This window comes from Pygocentrus nattereri, chromosome 4 (assembly GCF_015220715.1).
Source record: "Pygocentrus nattereri isolate fPygNat1 chromosome 4, fPygNat1.pri, whole genome shotgun sequence".
NCBI classification, from domain to species: Eukaryota; Metazoa; Chordata; class Actinopteri; order Characiformes; family Serrasalmidae; genus Pygocentrus; species Pygocentrus nattereri.
In genome coordinates this window covers 866,379-886,378 of record NC_051214.1, presented here as the reverse complement: position 1 = coordinate 886,378, position 20,000 = coordinate 866,379, and the positions used below count along the sequence as shown (strand labels likewise).

General features: G+C 48.9%; 2 protein-coding genes across 7 annotated transcripts in view; one reads left to right on the top strand and one right to left on the bottom strand.

Annotated features, from left to right (window-relative positions):
• syncrip (synaptotagmin binding, cytoplasmic RNA interacting protein) overlaps window positions 1-12,523 on the bottom strand; it is a 26,392-nt gene extending 13,869 nt beyond the window's left edge. For 4 of the 6 annotated variants that reach the window (XM_037538060.1, XM_037538061.1, XM_037538059.1 and 1 more), the window contains exons 1-3: window positions 12,389-12,523; window positions 10,220-10,379; window positions 1,195-1,313 (exon numbers count right to left, since the gene is read on the bottom strand). In XM_037538060.1, the coding sequence (XP_037393957.1) occupies window positions 1,195-1,313; window positions 10,220-10,367 (267 nt within the window). In that variant the 5' untranslated portion in view covers window positions 10,368-10,379; window positions 12,389-12,523. Of the gene's footprint in view, window positions 1-1,194; window positions 1,314-10,219; window positions 10,380-12,388 lie in introns of those variants that run through there. The other 2 variants (XM_037538062.1, XM_037538063.1) reach the window with 2 other exon arrangements.
• Window positions 12,524-14,710: 2,187 nt separating this feature from the next.
• Window positions 14,711-20,000, top strand: part of akirin2 (akirin 2) — an 8,302-nt gene continuing 3,012 nt past the window's right edge. Inside the window, exons 1-3 of the mRNA XM_037538248.1 lie at window positions 14,711-15,217; window positions 17,943-18,083; window positions 18,823-18,972. Of these exons, the coding sequence (XP_037394145.1) occupies window positions 15,049-15,217; window positions 17,943-18,083; window positions 18,823-18,972 (460 nt within the window). The 5' untranslated portion in view covers window positions 14,711-15,048. The remainder of the gene's footprint in view (window positions 15,218-17,942; window positions 18,084-18,822; window positions 18,973-20,000) is intronic.

Here is a 20,000-nt window from a genome sequence, read left to right as displayed (position 1 = left end):
ATGTTGGAACAGGAAGGGACCGTCCCCAAACTGTTCCCACAAAGTTGGGAGCGTGAAATTGTCCAAAATCTCTTGGTGCTGAAGCTTTAAGAGTTCCTTTCACTGGAACTAAGGCGCCGAGCCCAACTCCTGAAAAACAGCCCCACACCATGATCCCCCCTCCACCAAACTTTACACTCAGCACAATGCAGTCAGACAAGTACCGTCTCCTGGCAACCGCCAAACCCAGACTCGTCCATCGGATTTCCAGACGGAGAAGCGTGATTGGTCACTCCAGAGAACACGTCTCCACTGCTCTAGAGTCCAGTGGCGGCGCTTTACTCCACTGCATTCCACGCTTTGCATTGCGCTTGGTGATGTAAGGCTTGGATGCAGCTGCTCGGCCATGGAAACCCATTCCATGAAGCTCTCTACGCTGTTCTGGAGCTGATCTGAAGGCCACATGAAGTTTGGAGGTCTGTAGTGATGGACTCTGCAGAAAGTCGGTGACCTCTGCGCTCTATGCCCCTCAGCACCCGCTGACCGCTCTGTCATTTTACGTGGCCGACCACTTCGTGGCTGAGTTGCTGTCGTTCCCAATCGCTTCCACTGTGTTATAATCCCACTGACAGTGGACTGTGGAATATTTAGTAGTGAGGAAATTTCACGACTGGACTTGCTGCACAGGTGGCGTCCGATCACGGTACCACGCTGGAACTCACTGAGCTCCTGAGAGCGACCCATTCTTTCACTAATGTCTGTAGAAGCAGTCTGCAGGGCGAGGGGCTCGGCTTTATACACCTGTGGCCACGTAAGAGACTGGAACACCTGTCAACCCCCCCCCCCCCACACACACACACACTTCCTCACCTCTACAACAAAGGAACTGTACACATTAACAAATACATAAAGTTTTAAGACGTCCCGTTCACTCCCGACTCCGTTAATTAACAACGAACTTATAAGGAGAGTTTCAGCTCGGGGGCGCATTTTAAATGAAGCAGAGCCAATCAGAAAAGAGCTCATTTACATAAATCAGTCATATCAACCAGCCTGTTTAAGCGTAAGAGACACAGAGGTTGGAAAATGATCACAGAGGAAAATGACTGGACACAAATACACCAAAACGTTGTGCAGGGTAGGACACTGGCTCTAATCTCACAACCAGACCCTGGCGCCCTCTAAAGGTTAACCCGTGTGAGTGCGCACACTTACTTGCACATGGGATAGGTCGCTCTCCTTAAACTGGACGAGAACGTGCAGTGCACCTTCCTCATTGAACTCCTTCAAGGCTTCGATGGCCCGCTCATCCAGATCGCTGTGTGCTACAAGGCCTGCAGACGGAACCACAAACACAACCTTTAGACGCTGCGCTCAGCGACGGTGCCACACTCCCATCAGCGGGAACCCTCTGTCCGGTCAGATCTGATCAGTGTCCAGCAGTGTAACTGCAGTTACTCAGAGAGAGAGTTCAACTGTATCATCACTCGGACAAAGGAACCCACAACAAAGCATGGAGACAGTTCGTTATCAGGGCGGGGCGAAGACACTTAATCTCTAAACTTAGACTGCGCTCAAATAAACACCTGAACAAAAGGAGAACTTCACTCTTTCTAAAATTGTTCACAGTGGTGGTGATGGGAACCAGACGTCCCTCTAAAAGCTCCTCACAGTGGTGGTGATGGGAACCAGACGTCCCTCTAAAAGCTCCTCACAGTGGTGGTGATGGGAACCAGACGTCCCTCTAAAAGCTCCTACAGAAAGTTCCTACATGAACTGGTTCTGAATTCACTGCCTGATGACTGAGACGCTGTTTTATGAGAGTTTAGAGAACTTCAACTCCATTCATGGTGGAGGGAGACATGCAGGGCGCTGTGCGGCAAAATAGTCCCCAAAGAAAACTCATTATTCCAGATTTTCCACTGTTTTCCATCATCAACATTCCATATAAGCTCAGAAGACTCGTGTAGGTTCTCTGGTGGTTCTGGATGGTAAATAAAGTGTCTATATCTGTGTTGTAGTCATGGCGACGTCTGGTTCCCATCACCACCACTGTAAAGACGTCTGAACCGCTTCACACCAAACCCTCTGGATCTCTCTGACTGCACCCAAAACATGGGGAAAAAACTAGGAGTTCCCCTTTAGGAGGATTAATTTTAGACAAAATCTGTTTTAATTGCTTTAGACATTCAGACCACTACATTTCTTCTCTCACATGAACATTATAGAGCTTTTTAAATGAAACAGTAGAAGCCGTATCGCCCCCTACGCTTCCTGTAGTGTATTACAGTCTGTCAGAGCGACTGTGTGGATCATATGAACATTATAGAGCTTTTTAAATGAAACAGTAGAAGCCGTATCGCCCCCTACGCTTCCTGTAGTGTATTACAGTCTGTCAGAGCGACTGTGTGGATCATATGAACATTATAGAGCTTTTTAAATGAAACAGTAGAAGCCGTATCGCCCCCTACGCTTCCTGTAGTGTATTACAGTCTGTCAGAGCGACTGTGTGGATCATATGAACATTATAGAGCTTTTTAAATGAAACAGTAGAAGCCGTATCGCCCCCTACGCTTCCTGTAGTGTATTACAGTCTGTCAGAGCGACTGTGTGGATCATATGAACATTATAGAGCTTTTTAAATGAAACAGTAGAAGCCGTATCGCCCCCCACGCTTCCTGTAGTGTATTACAGTCTGTCAGAGCGACTGTGTGGATCATATGTACATTGTAGAGCTTTTTAAATGAAACAGTAGAAGCCGTATCGCCCCCCACGCTTCCTGTAGAGTATTACAGTCTGTCAGAGCGACTGTGTGGATCATATGTACATTGTAGAGCTTTTTAAATGAAACAGTAGAAGCCGTATCACCCCCTACGCTTCCTGTAGTGTATTACAGTCTGTCAGAGCGACTGTGTGGATCATATGAACATTATAGAGCTTTTTAAATGAAACAGTAGAAGCCGTATCGCCCCCTACGCTTCCTGTAGTGTATTACAGTCTGTCAGAGCGACTGTGTGGATCATATGTACATTGTAGAGCTTTTTAAATGAAACAGTAGAAGCCTTGTCGCCCCCTACGCTTCCTGTAGTGTATTACAGTCTGTCAGAGCGACTGTGTGGATCATATGAACATTATAGAGCTTTTTAAATGAAACAGTAGAAGCCGTATCGCCCCCTACGCTTCCTGTAGTGTATTACAGTCTGTCAGAGCGACTGTGTGGATCATATGTACATTGTAGAGCTTTTTAAATGAAACAGTAGAAGCCGTATCGCCCCCTACGCTTCCTGTAGTGTATTACAGTCTGTCAGAGCGACTGTGTGGATCATATGAACATTATAGAGCTTTTTAAATGAAACAGTAGAAGCCGTATCGCCCCCTACGCTTCCTGTAGTGTATTACAGTCTGTCAGAGCGACTGTGTGGATCATATGATCATTATAGAGCTTTTTAAATGAAACAGTAGAAGCCGTATCGCCCCCTACGCTTCCTGTAGAGTATTACAGTCTGTCAGAGCGACTGTGTGGATCATATGTACATTGTAGAGCTTTTTAAATGAAACAGTAGAAGCCGTATCGCCCCCTACGCTTCCTGTAGTGTATTACAGTCTGTCAGAGCGACTGTGTGGATCATATGGACATTATAGAGCTTTTTAAATGAAACAGTAGAAGCCGTATCGCCCCCTACGCTTCCTGTAGTGTATTACAGTCTGTCAGAGCGACTGTGTGGATCATATGAACATTATAGAGCTTTTTAAATGAAACAGTAGAAGCCGTATCGCCCCCTACGCTTCCTGTAGTGTATTACAGTCTGTCAGAGCGACTGTGTGGATCATATGAACATTATAGAGCTTTTTAAATGAAACAGTAGAAGCCGTACCGCCCCCTACGCTTCCTGTAGTGTATTACAGTCTGTCAGAGCGACTGTGTGGATCATATGTACATTATAGAGCTTTTTAAATGAAACAGTAGAAGCCGTATCGCCCCCTACGCTTCCTGTAGTGTATTACAGTCTGTCAGAGCGACTGTGTGGATCATATGAACATTATAGAGCTTTTTAAATGAAACAGTAGAAGCCGTATCGCCCCCTACGCTTCCTGTAGTGTATTACAGTCTGTCAGAGCGACTGTGTGGATCATATGAACATTATAGAGCTTTTTAAATGAAACAGTAGAAGCCGTATCGCCCCCTACGCTTCCTGTAGTGTATTACAGTCTGTCAGAGCGACTGTGTGGATCATATGAACATTATAGAGCTTTTTAAATGAAACAGTAGAAGCCGTATCGCCCCCTACGCTTCCTGTAGTGTATTACAGTCTGTCAGAGCGACTGTGTGGATCATATGAACATTATAGAGCTTTTTAAATGAAACAGTAGAAGCCGTATCGCCCCCTACGCTTCCTGTAGTGTATTACAGTCTGTCAGAGCGACTGTGTGGATCATATGAACATTATAGAGCTTTTTAAATGAAACAGTAGAAGCCGTATCGCCCCCTACGCTTCCTGTAGTGTATTACAGTCTGTCAGAGCGACTGTGTGGATCATATGAACATTATAGAGCTTTTTAAATGAAACAGTAGAAGCCGTATCGCCCCCTACGCTTCCTGTAGTGTATTACAGTCTGTCAGAGCGACTGTGTGGATCATATGAACATTATAGAGCTTTTTAAATGAAACAGTAGAAGCCGTATCGCCCCCTACGCTTCCTGTAGTGTATTACAGTCTGTCAGAGCGACTGTGTGGATCATATGAACATTATAGAGCTTTTTAAATGAAACAGTAGAAGCCGTATAACCACCTCTGACTAAAAACACAAAAAAATTAATGCATTCAACATTTAATACGTTCTGCGCTGCGATCAGTGAACACGCCGTTAAGGAACATGGTTTGAAGATAAAACGCTCAGCCCTGCAGTGTAGTGTGTGAAAATGACTGCACTGATGGTTCTTGATAGCAGAGCTGGTTCATTTTTGCCTGTTCCAAATAATCAACGCACAGAAAAACTAAACGTGATGGATTCCCAGTGTTGTGAAGAGAAAACGAAGCGTGGCGATGCTCTGCCACATTACTGCCCCTCGTTACACGCCGAGGACGTCGCCTTATAACTTTACCGACTAATCTGTGCAGCCAGGCCAGTAACAGACCCGTCACCATCGGATTCTGCGATGACCGGTGTTTGTATTAAAAGCACAGCCCTGAACTGGCCCTGACACTCCGAGCACAGCTCAAACCAGCGCTCACCGCTGCCCTCCACAGGTCTCAGAGCACCAGGCAGAAGTTAGAACTTCCGGAGTTTTCCTAACTGATGAAAACGCAGCTAACTCACATCCTATAGCGTGGAAAATAATTCAACAATGAGCTCAAGTAACTGCAATCAGGCAATTGTGACAGGCCTACGATCTTCTCTCTGACCTTCTTCCTGAACTTCAACATGAACCTTAATCTCAAACCCCAAGTCTTCAACTGCTGACCGGCAGCAGAACTTCTCCACACAGTTAACCCAGGAGTGTCCAAGCGAAGGGGCATCCAGAGGGCAAATCCCAGAACACACACACACACACACACACACACACACACACACACACATTACTGAAAACCGCCAATCCATCAGCTAAAAACAGCCGGTCACCAATTAGCACTGTGCTAACTGCACACCTCCAGGCCATGTTTACAGCGCCAGAAACCACACGGTCTATTCTATAACACCTACTCGACCGTCCTCGGGCCACATGACCTTCACTGTGGGCATAAAGGCTGGAGTTTTGCTGGAGTTGCGCCACTTGGTGCTGCGATAAAATCAACCATGTTCAATATTACAAGTCTTAGGTCTTGGGTCATTGATATAGTGACACGTAGAGACGAGAGAGAGCGATCAATCGGACCTGACGCCTCCGAGCGGCTCGCCGCGGACGCGCGAACTGGATCCTCTCCAATCGGATCTGACGCCTCCGAGCGGCTCGCCGCGGACGCGCGAATTGGATCCTCTCCAATCGGATCTGACGCCTCCGAGCGGCTCGCCGCGGACGCGCGAATTGGATCCTCTCCAATCGGATCTGACGCCTCCGAGCGGCTCGCCGCGGACGCGCGAATTGGATCCTCTCCAATCGGATCTGACGCCTCCGAGCGGCTCGCCGCGGACGCGCGAATTGGATCCTCTCCAATCGGATCTGACGCCTCCGAGCGGCTCGCCGCGGACGCGCGAATTGGATCCTCTCCAATCGGATCTGACGCCTCCGAGCGGCTCGCCGCGGACGCGCGAATTGGATCCTCTCCAATCGGATCTGACGCCTCCGAGCGGCTCGCCGCGGACGCGCGAACTGGATCTTCTCCAATCGGATCTGACGCCTCCGAGCGGCTCGCCGCGGACGCGCGAACTGGATCCTCTCCAATCGGATCTGACGCCTCCGAGCGGCTCGCCGCGGACGCGCGAACTGGATCCTCTCCAATCGGATCTGACGCCTCCGAGCGGCTCGCCACGGACGCGCGAACTGGATCCTCTCCAATCGGATCTGAGCCTCTTTCATATGTGGTTCTAGACTGAATATGTATCTGATTCATGGCTGTCGGACTGTTAAGCCGCATGTAGGCGTGGCTCTCTGGAGGTCAGACTCCAGTCTTCTCAGAGCCTTCTAGTGTACGGCTAGCATCAGTTACATTAGCCGACAAGTGCTGAAACTAAAGAACCAAACGGACCCCGAAGGCGACTCCACCGATCGAGCACAGCCGGGGCGAACGACATCACCCATTTAACAGCAGAGAAAAAGAGCAGGGCTCTGAACGTCAAACCAGGTCCCTCTACAGCTGAGCGGCGATAAGGAGTCAATCAATGAATCAATAAATCCCCAAAATCAATAACGAAAACACTCGGTACACAAAAGTAACTAGAGAGTAACTAAAACTACTTGGACATTAGGAGAGAGAGAGAACGGGCGTCGCGGTCTCAGCTGTTCAACTGAGCACCAAACTCAATATTTCACCACGTAAACGATTCTGATCGGGATAAACTGATCAGCTGAATACGGAACAGCTGTCCAGACGGATGAACATGTAATACGGCCCACACAAGCTTATTACACTGTTATAACGCTTTAATTCATGAATTGGAGTTTTCATGTAGCCAATGATCACTTTGTGAGCTCAAGACCGAAATTAGCGATAAAGGAAGGAGATGAACACTTTGATCTGTTTTCTGCAGATCTGCGCTGAGAACACCGAGCAAACTCGACATGATGTGGACGTTAATGTGTTGAAACCAGTGCTGGACAGTAACTGAGTAACCGAGTAAATGTAATTGGTTTCTGTACTTTAGTATTTTTTGGTTCAGCGGTCACTTTGTTTAAAGCTGGTTTTGACCTGTTGGCTGCTCCCTTTAGGGGTCGCCACAGTGGATCATCTGCCTCCTCTACGTTCACACCAACCATCTCCATGTCCACCTTCACTACATCCATAAACCTTCTCTGAGGTCTACCTCTTCTCCTTCTACCCGGCAGCTCCATCTCCAACATTCTTTGCCCAATATCTCCACTATTCCTCCTCAACACATGTCCAAACCATCTCAACCTGGCCTCTCTGGCTTTATCTCCAAACTGCTCCACCTTCACTGTCCCTCTGATCTGCTCATTTCTAATCTTGTCCATCCTGGTCACTCCCAACGAAAATCTCAGCATCTTCATCTCCGCCACCTCCAGCTCAGCCTCCTGTCTTTTAGACAGAGCCACAGTCTCCAAACCAGACATCATAGCAGGACCACTACTGTCTTGTAGACCTTCCCTTTCACTCTTGCTGCTGTCCTTCTGTCACACATCAGCCCTGACACCCGTCTCCACCCACTCCATCCTGCCTGCACCCTCTTCTTCACCTCTTTTCTACACGGTCCATTGCTCTGGATGGTTGACCCAAGATATTTGAAGTCATCCACCTTTACGACCTCTACTCCTTGCATCTTCACCTTTCCACCTGCCTCCCTCTCATTCACACACATGTATTCCGTCTTGTCTCTACTGACCTTCATTCCTCTCCTCTCCAGTGCAAACCTCCACCTCTCCAGATTCTCCTCCACCTGCTCTCTACTCTCACCACAGATTACAATGTCATCTGCGAACATCATGGTCCATGGAGCCTCCTGCCTGACCTCATCTGTCAACCTGTCCATCACCATTGCAAACAAGAAGGGGCTCAAAGCTGATCCCTGATGTAACCCCACCTTCACCTCGAAACCATTTGTCACTCCAACTGCACACCTCACCACTGTCTCACTATCCTCATACATGTCCTGCACACAACATAGTAAAGGAGCTCATCTGTGATCCTGAGTTTAAAGCCAGTTTTTATTAAACTTAAACTTGGAACCAAGTTCCATGAAGTTATTTAACCTTTTAGTACTTTTACTTTATACTGAAGTACATTTGAAGGTAAATACTTTAGTACTTTTACTCAAGTGGAGGTCTAAAGGAGGAGCTTCTACTGTTACTGGAGGAACGTTTTACCTTGGTATCTACTTTAACTCAGGCACAGGGTTTGTGGACTTCGTCCAGCGCTGGTTAAAACCAGAGAAACCACTTTTTATTTTGCAGGACCGAAGCCGTGAGTCGGCTGACCGATCCGACAGCTCTTCTCCAACATCGCTCAGGCTACTCGGACGTTACTATCCCGGCCATCTTCTGTGGCGCTACAAGCAGACAATGCATGCGGCATTATAACAGTTAAAGCGGCTACAGAGAGCAGGACGGCTTGCGCACGACATCGGATCGGTGTCTGCGGAGGAGTTACGCCAAATTCCCATCAATTAGCACAAATAAGACCAACTAAGCGCTCCGATGTTTATACTCTTACAGACCTACATACACACAACTGAACACACACACACACACACACACACACACAGACACCTCTTTTTCTGGTCTTTGCTTTTCTTATGGTAAACATACTTTGATAATACCATCCAAATCAATAATCATGAAAAAAAGGAAATTAAACAAACATGAGGGGCTTTTACCCACAAAAAACATGAAAATGTGACTTTCCATTCAGACCGGCTCCTAAAAACTACTGGCACTACAAAAACTCCCACGCGTGCGTCTCACGGCACAGCTATTTAAAACCCACACCAGCGAAACATCGGGCTCCGGAGAGCTCATCGCCGCACATCGCCGCTCATACCCGTTACTACACACCGCACTCAGACTCACACGCCCTCAGCCTCGTTTACTCCACGGACGTCTCATCTGTCCCCTAATTAAACACGTATTAATAACACGTGCTTATCTGGTCTGTTCAGTGTGTAACGCCGTGTGCACTAACAGACAAACTGACAGTGAGCAGTAACACAACACAACAAGCGGCGTTTCACAGCCGGACCGAGTCTTAATAAAGAGGAATTATTTAATTAAACCTGTGAACTGAGCTTGACTAAAAGCCTTATACAATAACAATTACAGCAACTGTTTACAGCTCAACCATAACATCACGCAAAATTATTATATGTTTCATATAAACAAATATATAACGTGTGTGTGTGTGTGTGTGTGTAGTTCCCCTTTAACCAGAGATGGCACAGATCCGAGTGTGTGTACTGAGCAAAAAACTAACAAATAAATATGGATTTTTAGTCCAATTCTGTCATTTTTAGTCTGCAACAAATCCCATCAGCACCACTGAACAGTCCTGAACCACTCTTTACACCTCAACCACTGAATTACGGGTTGAGGTCCCCTTTAAAACTGAAGGGGATCTGGAGCGAACGGAATCGTTACACCCCACCGTTCGCTCGCGTCGCCTGGCTCCGCCTCGGGACAGCTGCTGCTATTGTTACGCCAAATGCCCAGCTGGCCCCCCACCGCCCCCGATACCCTTAGAGAGGATCACATCCAGCCCCCCGGGGACGTCATCGAGGGGCACGGCCCCCTCCGCTCTCGGCCTACAGCCATAAAGCGCTAATCCCCGCACTCATTGTGGAAGCAGGCGCCCTCCATTCGGCCCTAGTCACCGTACAGCCGTGTGCCGGCCCGGCCCGGCAGCGCTTTGGGGGGCTGCAGTACCCAAGTTCTTATTTTGGAAACCACACAAAGTTGCTTCAGTCCTCTAAAAAGGGCACAATATCACACTTTAAGAAGAGAGAGAGGTCAAATACAGTTCAACATGCAATGAAATGTTAGGGCTGAACCCAGAAAGAGGCAGAAAAAGGTGGGAAAAAACAGTCAATTTGAATTTATTGGGTTTTTTTTTTTCCTTCATTCGTTCTTTGCTTACCTGCAATGTAAATTTCATCTAGCTTTTCAGCAACTTTCTGTGGTAACCCAGCCTCTATTAAAGTCTGGAAGTGCTCAGAGTGGGTAACTGCAGCCGACGTGTCCATCGGTTCCTCCGTACCGTTCCCATTTACATGCTCTGTTGCCATGCCGCCAGAAATCTGTTCAAATGCAATGGAGCCAAATTAATGTTGGACACTTCCGGAGGGGCGGGGTTTCGGCCACCGCTTAGCCCCGCCCCCATCCAATTCACAACCATGATCAATTAGGTTCGCATGCAAATGAAAGGCTCTCACCTGCATCAGCACTATAGCAAAAACAATGGAGCAGCACTTCACAGCGGTAACAATGCATTAAAGAGTGAGAAACATCAAAAGAACCACCTCATCACAGGCAGATATTCACCTACACCCTTCAGCTGAACACACACACACACACACACGCGGTTAATATCTAATCAATCCGCATCCATGACGGTATAAAAGCACTTTAATCAGTTTAAGAAGAAGCACACGGCGCGCGATGCCGAGCTTCGTTTAATTATATTGAAGATCTTAACCCTGAAGATCATCCCAGAGACACGCTCACCTCCTGCTGGACTGGACTGACTTTGGGCTCAAGTTAGCTGGCTAACTGAGAAGATCCCAACTCTGAAATTCCCCATTAAATCCATTCAGCGCCACACAAGCTACTCGATGAAACAGCACAGGGAATATTAATATGACGCAGGAAATTCCAGAGCTGGATCTCTCGGTACCGAGGTTCTGTTAACTGCAGAATAACTTAAGCCGTGTGACCGAGAAGGGCTCCTACCGTTAGACGGGACTGACCTGAGGCTTAACCGAACCGGCTAACGTTAACCCTGAGCCGCGCCACGCGGTCGTTTTCCAGAGCTTTAAGACCCCCTGCCTTTTTAAAAACACGTCCATCTCACGCTTTCCCACCACTGCTGTAACCTACAGTAGCCCACACCTTCAGCTTCTCCTCGCTCGGAACACTTAAAGGGCCCATACCAGGGGAAACCGACCAGCGGAAGGAGTTATATGGGACATAAACAGGGCTGGAGCTCTGTTACACCAGTCTGTGCTGCCAGCAAAAGCCCATTTGAGTTAAGCGTTTTTGTGAGGTCACAAAATGCACAAACTAATCTGCATAAATCCAGCACGCCTCTATTTTAAGCTTAAGCCGTTATAGGAGCTCATGCTTTATGAATGAGGCGGGATACAAGACAGCCAATCAGAGCAGACCTCATTCACATATTCATATCCTATGAAGGGACAAGTAAAGTGAACTACAGTGAACGTCTCCGGCCCATCCGAGTCCCGGGCATCAGGACTGGGAAATGAGTGGAACCACAATACGAGCACATGTGGATGGTGAAAAGCGGGGGATATGGGCCCTTTAAGATGCTCCGACTCACCGTTAATCTAGCGCAGCGACCAAACGCGATATTACTACTAATATGGTGATGATTAGAGCAGATAAAGCGGTTAATGTTTGAAGAAAACGATGCACAGCTCAGATTAACGCGAACAGTACCCTAAACGCCTAAAAGAGGAGGACAGGCCACGATAAGAGCCGAGGCACACGCTGAGCTTCACAGCTAACGCTACTAAGCTACAGCCACATTTGGAAAAATCTGCCGTTTAATTTGCGTTAAAAGCGCCGACGACACTAACAGAACTGGCCAACAGGCCGGGTCTGGGCTCAGGAGGCGTTTTCTGAGAACCTAACGTGGTTTATTTGCCGACGAGGTCAGCTTCTCGTTCGAATTTTCCCGGTCCACCTTAAACGGCGTGCAAGTTCCATTCTGGCGCCTCAGAATGGGAAGCGGCTGCGCGGTTTAAGGTGGACCGGGAAAATTCGAGTTCAGCCTCGTTTCGTTAGCAGCCCAAAGCTACCCTGCACATAATCTCCCGCCGCGCTGGAGGCGAACTACACCACCGCACAGCCCGCAGCGGACAGGCGGCATCAGGCGGGAGGCACGGCGAGGCTGCGCGGCCGCCGCCCGGGCCTGAGGAAGCCCGCGAAGCCTCCGCGCGGAGTCCATTTTCAAAAAGCCGGCCGGACCGTCCAGCCCGCCCCGCGCTCTGCCGCCAAACAGCGGCACAAAACAGCCCGAGCCGCGCACACAGCCGCACTCACACGCGCCCCGAAAGCCCGCGCTCACCTGGGGGAGGTTCGGCGAGGTGCGGAAGGTGGTCCGGGTGGGTTTGCGGGGTTTAGGAGAGTAAAGGCAGCAGAAGAGTGAGGAACCCCGCCGCTCCGCTCCGCCTCAGCACACACTGTAAAATGGCGCCGGGCCCCTCACGCTCGCCTCACAGACACAGCAGCTACGGGGCTGCAGGGGGACACGCGCAGGGGCGGGGTCTGCAGGGGCGGGGCAACGCTGGAGTTCATCACAACAATAACGCTAATAATTAATAATAATAATACTAATATTAAAGCTTTCACATTTATTTTAGAACAGCAGGATTTGCTTCCAGAAATAGAAGAAGGCTATTATCTACTATTATCATTATTATTCTTATTATTAGGAGTAGTATTGGAACCCGCACTATGTCGTTAATAATAATATCGTTATTATTATTAGTAGTAGTAGCTGTTGTAAAAGCTACTGCTCAGTAACTAAAGACGAATACTGATTTAAATAATAATAATAATAATTATAACAACATATTTTAAAAATGACTAGATTACTACAGTAATCAGAAGTAGTAGTAACAGTAATAATAGTAGCCGTAATCATTTCCCCACTTTTACTGAAGTGTTTACTAATTTACCAAGAGAGTGTAGTAATTGTTGAAAACAGTAATAATAGTTATACTAATATTTTTCACTTTTATTTAGAGCAGCACTGTTTGAAAGTAGCAATGCAGTAAAAGTATTATTATTATTATTATTATTATTATTATTATTATTAGTGGTAGTTTACTGCTATACTCGTTAGGGTCAAAGGTCCCGGCCAGCAGAGTATGACCTTCAGGGCTGGTTGGTCCAGTTAAAGGAACCAATAAGACAATCTGACCATCGTACTAACGCGTCTGATTTCTTCTTCAGTTCAGGACTTGCAGAACGTTCCAGACCAAAATCTTCTCAAAGCCACCATAGAACAGCGTTCAGAACCATCTACTGTAGGAAAACGGTCCTACATGGACCCCCAAACACCCAGAGCACCCACAGAACCGCCTGCGTGAGCCAAGGGTCCCTTGCCTGTCGAAGAGGTTCTTTAGATCGAGTATGTGCTCTTAAAGATGGTTCTTCAAGGGTTCCATAGCATAGGCAGTGGTTCTGGTTAGAACCACGAGCTCCAAGGAAGTGGTTCCTTATATTGTCTGGGAATGCGCTACATGGTTCTACGTGGAACCTTTTTGAAAAGGGTTCTCAATAGGGTTCTTCTGTTGTTACAAGCTCGACATCGCAACAGTCCGTTTCAGAACCATTTTGGATGTTTGTTGCATATAGAACGCTTATCGAAAAGGTTCTGCGTAGAACCATCTACAGCGCTTTCCCAAGAACCCATTCAGGATGCAGAGAACCTTTTAACCATGCAGGGTTCTTTAAGTGTTCTTAGTTCTTTTTTATTTAGTAAAGAACCATCAAAACGATGGTCCTTCAAGGGTTCTTTAGTGAACGCAATGGTTCTGCGTACCACTAGTTCTATATAGAACCGAATGGTTTTTTTGCACGATGAAATTGTGCTATATGGTTCTATATAGAACCTTTTTGAATGAGGTTCTATATAGCATCCAAAAGAGTTCTTCTGTTGTTACAAGCTTGACATAGTACCAATAACAGAACCCTCTTGGGTGCTATGTAGAACCCAAGAAGTTCCTGAATGAAAAGTGCAACTAAGTAAGGGAATATTATTATAAGGGAACCCGTTCTTCAAAAATCCGAGATGTTTCGGTCTAAAACGCGTTTTGAACAGTCAGTCAATCAAGTCGTGGTGGAGGGAGACATGCAGGGCGCTGTGCGGCAAAATAGTCCCCAAAGAAAACTCATTATTCCAGATTTTCCACTGTTTTCCATCATCAACATTCCATATAAGCTCAGAAGACTCGTGTAGGTTCTCTGGTGGTTCTGGATGGTAAATAAAGTGTCTATATCTGTGTTGTAGTCATGGCGACGCCTGGTTCCCATCACCACCACTGTAAAGACGCCTGAGTGTCTCTGATTACACCATAAACGCAGAACCGCGGGTAAATACCGGAAGATAAGCGGGCTGATCCCCCCGAGCCGCTTCAGATCGATACCGGCTGTTTTGGGTTTATTGCTGTTTTCACTGACGGCGTTTTTCAAAATTCACATTCAGCCCAAAGCCACCAATAGATGCGTTTAAACCGACTGGTACACGGGTAATGTAGTTTTTTACGGAAACAAACGAGGCGGGTTCGCGCAGAGCGGGCGGGTGAGGTGAAACTACAAATCCCATGCCGCCGCGGAGGCTTCGCGCATGCGCGGATCGCCGCATCCCCTCTAATGTTTTGTTTCCTCGCCATGTTCGCTGGCCGGTCGGTGCGAGCAGCGGCGACGGGTTTCCCCTCCGCGGAGAATCCGACTTCATCCGGCTGTTCGGAGCTTCCCAAGCGGGATCGTTTGAGCCCAAGGCGTTTGTGAAGCCTTTAGCTTTTCGACGGATGCGGTTTGGAGCTGTAAAGGCGGCCCGGGCACCGAGAAATCGACGTTAATTGAGCCCACCTCGGAGAGAGGAGGACAGCCAGGCAGCCAGAGCTCCGGCGGCGGGGGTGTCGGTGTCGGTTCCGGTTCAGTCCGCTCGGTGGACCTATCGCCGCTCGGTGTTCGAGCCCCGGCTTCGTGTGGAGGACCATGGCGTGTGGAGCCACCCTTAAAAGGACTATGGACTGGGACCCAGTGCTGAACCCGGCTTCCCCCAAGCGGAGGCGCTGCGCCCCGGCGCTGTCTCCGGCGTCCTCCCCGCAGAAGTACCTGCGGATGGAGCCCAGCCCGTTCGGGGAGGTGTCCCGGCTCAGCCCAGGTCGGACCCGCTCTGTTTACCTCGGCCACCCGGCCCATATCCGGCTAGCTAGAACCTCACAGCCGGGCAGACCGCGCTACTTCCTGAAACACACGCTCTTAAAAAAAGAACGGTTCCTCCAGGGTTCTTTAGCCCCGAACACGGTCCCATATGGACCCGCAAACGCCCACAGAACCGCCTGCGTGAGCCAAGGGTCCCTTGCCTGTTGACAAGGTTCTTTAGATCGAGTATGTGCTCTTAAAGAAGGTTCTTCAAGGGTTCCGTAGCATAGGCAGTGGTTCTGGTTAGAGCCACAAGCTCTGAGGAAGTGGTTCTTCAGATTGTCTGAGAACGTGCTACAATGGTTCTACGTAGAACCTTTTTGGAAAGGGGTCTCAATGGGGTTCTTCCATTGTTACAAGCTTGACATCGTAACAATAACAGAACCCTCTTGGGTGCTATAAAGAACCCGTCCCGCAAGACTCTACAGCACGTTGTCGTCGCTGAAGAACCGTCTTTTAAAGATTGCGCTCTTGAAGGTGGTTCTTCAGAGCTTCCTTAGGAAAGGCAGCGATCCTGGTTAGAACCATGAGTTCTGTGTGGAACCATTTACTGCTTAAAGTCTTAGTACGAGGAGATGGTTCTTCCGATTGTATGCACTATATGGTTATGCGTAGAACCTTTTTGAAAAGGGTTCTCGATAGGGTTCTTCTGTTGTTACAAGCTTGACATTGCAACAGTCAGGACGTTTTGGATGCTTGCATATAGAATGAAAAGTGAAAAGGTTCTGCGTAGAACCATCTATAGCACTTTCCCGAAGAACCTGTTCAGGATGCAGAGAACCTCTTAACCATGCAGGGTTCTTTAAGCGTTCGTAGTTTTTTTTTTTATTTTCTTTAGTAAAGAAACACCAAAAAGATGGTCCTTCAAGGGTTCTTTAGTGAAGGCAATGGTTCTGCGTACCACTAGTTCTATATAGAACCAAATGTTTTTTTTTTTGCACAATGAAATTGTGCTATATGGTTCTATATAGAACCTTTTTGAATGAGGTTCTATATAGCATCCAAAAGGGTTCTTCTGTTGTTACAAGCTTGTCATCGTAGCAATAACAGAACCCTCTTGGGTGCTATGTAGAACCCGTCCAACAAGACCCGTCTACAGCACGTTCGTCAGTGTTCGCGGTTCTTTGACCGTTGTCGTCGCTGAAGAACCATCTTTTAAAGCTTGCGCTCTTAAAGGTGGTTCTTCAGAGCTTCCTTAGGAAATGCAGCGATCCTGGTTAGAACCGTGGGTTCTGTGTGGAAGCGTTTCATGAGTCTTTGTCGGATGAAGAACCACGTGCATTAGATGGTACAGAACCTTTTTGAGGAGGGCTCTGTATAAAAGCCAGCTACGGAACATTGAAGAACCCCTTCATGAATCAGAGAACCCTTTAAACCGCTGCTTGTCAGGACTCACAGTGGCGGTGATGGGAACCAGACGTCTGAAGGGAAACTGCACCGCGGTCACTGGTTGGGATGTAAACGAAGCCGCGTGGCGTGACTTGGTGATGCTGTAGGGTCAGAACCGCCGCCGCGGGTCGTGGTACAGCTGTGCGTTTCTGGACGGTTGCTAGGAAACAGTCGTGGCAGCTGGTGGTGACGGTGTCCGGACTGGAGGTCGGACTGGATTCTGAGTGAAATCTGATCTGGAGCGTCAGAGTTTTTAGAGGAAGTCGGGAGTAGAGAGGAAGTTGCTGCAGCTCCAGACGTGAGAAGGGAAATTCCACCGCGTCTCAGAATTGTGACGTAATTTAAAAACTGAGACGTAAACAAAGCGGCTCAGAGTGGTTTGCTGTGAAAGTAGAGAAGCTCACCGACTGTAGTAATAATAATAATAATAATAATCAGCTCCAGCATGAATAACGAAGTCTGAGGGCTGTGGAGATGTTTGTGGGTCATCGGTCTCGGTGGAGGAGTTCGTGGTTGGCGTTCGCGCTTACAGCCGAGACTAATAACGGCCGTAGTTTGATTTGTGGGCTGGGTTTTAGAGCTGAGCCCGTTCAGGGGCTACAAACGCTTTGACTTCAACTTTAACTTCAGCGTTTGACGTGATTCGGAAGTGCCTGTCGCTCTTTACGCCGCGTGGAAGCTTCATGATGAAGGGACCGAAAGAAACGGCCCAGCTTGCCTTGGGAAGACGTCTGGTTCCATTGACTTACATTGAAAGTAAAGCAGGTCTTCTCCTCCTCCTGTGAAGTCACCGTTTTGGAGATGCGAGGTTTTGGTCTATATTGTTTGTTAATCAGATGCAAATGCCACAAACCTTTTTAGCGGTTAAAGAAGCCGTACTTCCGAGTCAGGAACCAGTCAGGAATCTCGTTTAGTAGAGTTGTCATAGCGCTGTAATCTGCAGGAGGCCGCGCGCCACAGTGATTTTACACACGCCGATGGACGCGAGTCGGAGAAAAACTCCCTCATCCCTTTTAAAATCGCCTTAACCAACGTTCTTGACGGGTTGGCTTTTGTAGAACGTGCCCAGCCGGAAACGCGAGGCACTTCGATGTGTTTGGCGCGGACAGGGCCGTTCACTCAGCCGTGCCTGTATATCGCAGTCTCTTTACTGTGTGGTCCTAATTGCTGTAGTGATGACCGTAACGCGGGACAGGAGGACGGAGCGCCGGCCGAGCGCCGCCGCCTGTGCTCCTGGACTTGCGCCGGGTCTGTCTGTGAGTCGTGTTTGAGCTGTGTGGTTTTGTCTCCCGCAGAGCAAATCCTGATCAACATAAAGCAGGAATACAAACGGATGCAGAAGAGACGACACCTGGAGAGTTTCCAGCCCTCAGACTCCTGCTGTCCACTCGACTCTCAGCCCAGCACGTCCCTCTCCACACACGCCGCGCTGACCGGTAACACCACTCACCATCAAATAGAGCATCACCTCTGTGCTGCTGTTAGGGGCCTGAAGGGGAACGCCACCAGTTTTTCAAAGTTCCCCATAACAGAGCAGTTTGGGGTGAAACGGTTCAGACGTCTTTACAGTGGTGGTGATGGGAACCAGGCGTCGCCATGACTACAACACAGATATAGACACTTTATTTACCATCCAGAACCACCAGAGAACCTACACGAGTCTTCTGAGCTTATATGGAATGTTGATGATGGAAAACAGTGGAAAATCTGGAATAATGAGTTTTCTTTGGGGACTATTTTGCCGCACAGCGCCCTGCATGTCTCCCTCCACCATGAATGGAGTTGAAGTTCTCTAAACTCTCATAAAACAGCGTCTCAGTCATCAGGCAGTGAATTCAGAACCAGCTCATGTAGGAACTTTCTGTAGGAGCTTTTAGAGGGACGTCTGGTTCCCATCACCACCACTGGGAACGGCTGTGACTCAGTTTATCTAGAACCGAGAGTTTCACACTAAGCCGCTCTGAATGATTCTGTTTACATCTGAACCTGTTAATTAAGGTAAGCTTAGTCCAGGACTGCAGCACAGTGAGTTTTGGGTATTAATAAGTGCTCAGATTCCCAAATCTCTCTTATCAGCATACATAAACAACAGCGTGTATGAAAATGTGGTTCCACTGTAGGTCTGTTCTGTTTCTGAGTATACACACAGTCCATGTCTCCGTTTGTGTGGTGCAGGTTTATCTGCCGGGTCCTCGTCTCCGTCCCGGAGGGAGCAGCCACTCTTCACTCTGAAACAGGTGGGAATGATCTGCGAGCGGCTGCTGAAGGAGCGAGAGGAGAAAGTGAGAGAGGAGTACGACGAGATACTCACCTCTAAACTCGCAGGTACAGCCCCCCATCAGTAGAGCCACCCATCAGTACAGCCACCCGCCGATACGCTCACCCACCCATCAGTACAGCCACCCGCCGATACGCTCACCCATCAGTACAGCCACCCGCCGATACGCTCACCCACCCATCAGTACAGCCACCCGCCGATACGCTCACCCATCAGTACAGCCACCCGCCGATACGCTCACCCACCCATCAGTACAGCCACCCGCCGATACGCTCACCCACCCATCAGTACAGCCACCCGCCGATACGCTCACCCACCCATCAGTACAGCCACCCGCCGATACGCTCACCCACCCATCAGTACAGCCACCCGCCGATACGCTCACCCATCAGTACAGCCACCCGCCGATACGCTCACCCATCAGTACAGCCACCCGCCGATACCCTCACCCATCAGTACAGCCACCCGCCGATACGCTCACCCATCAGTACAGCCACCCGCCGATACGCTCACCCATCAGTACAGCCACCCGCCGATACGCTCACCCACCCATCAGTACAGCCACCCGCCGATACGCTCACCCACCCATCAGTACAGCCACCCGCCGATACGCTCACCCACCCATCAGTACAGCCACCCGCCGATACGCTCACCCATCAGTACAGCCACCCGCCGATACGCTCACCCATCAGTACAGCCACCCGCCGATACCCTCACCCATCAGTACAGCCACCCGCCGATACCCTCACCCATCAGTACAGCCACCCGCCGATACGCTCACCCATCAGTACAGCCACCCGCCGATACGCTCACCCATCAGTACAGCCACCCGCCGATACGCTCACCCATCAGTACAGCCACCCGCCGATATCCTCACCCATCAGTACAGCCCCTCATTAGTACCACCCACCTGCCAATACGTCCACCCATCAGTACCTCCCCATCGGTACACCCACCTGTTAATACACCCACCCAACTGCCAATACGCTCACTGATCAGTATGCCCCCCTTTAGTACATCCACCCGTCAGTACACTCACCCACCCATCAGTATACACCCATCCATCAATCCGCCC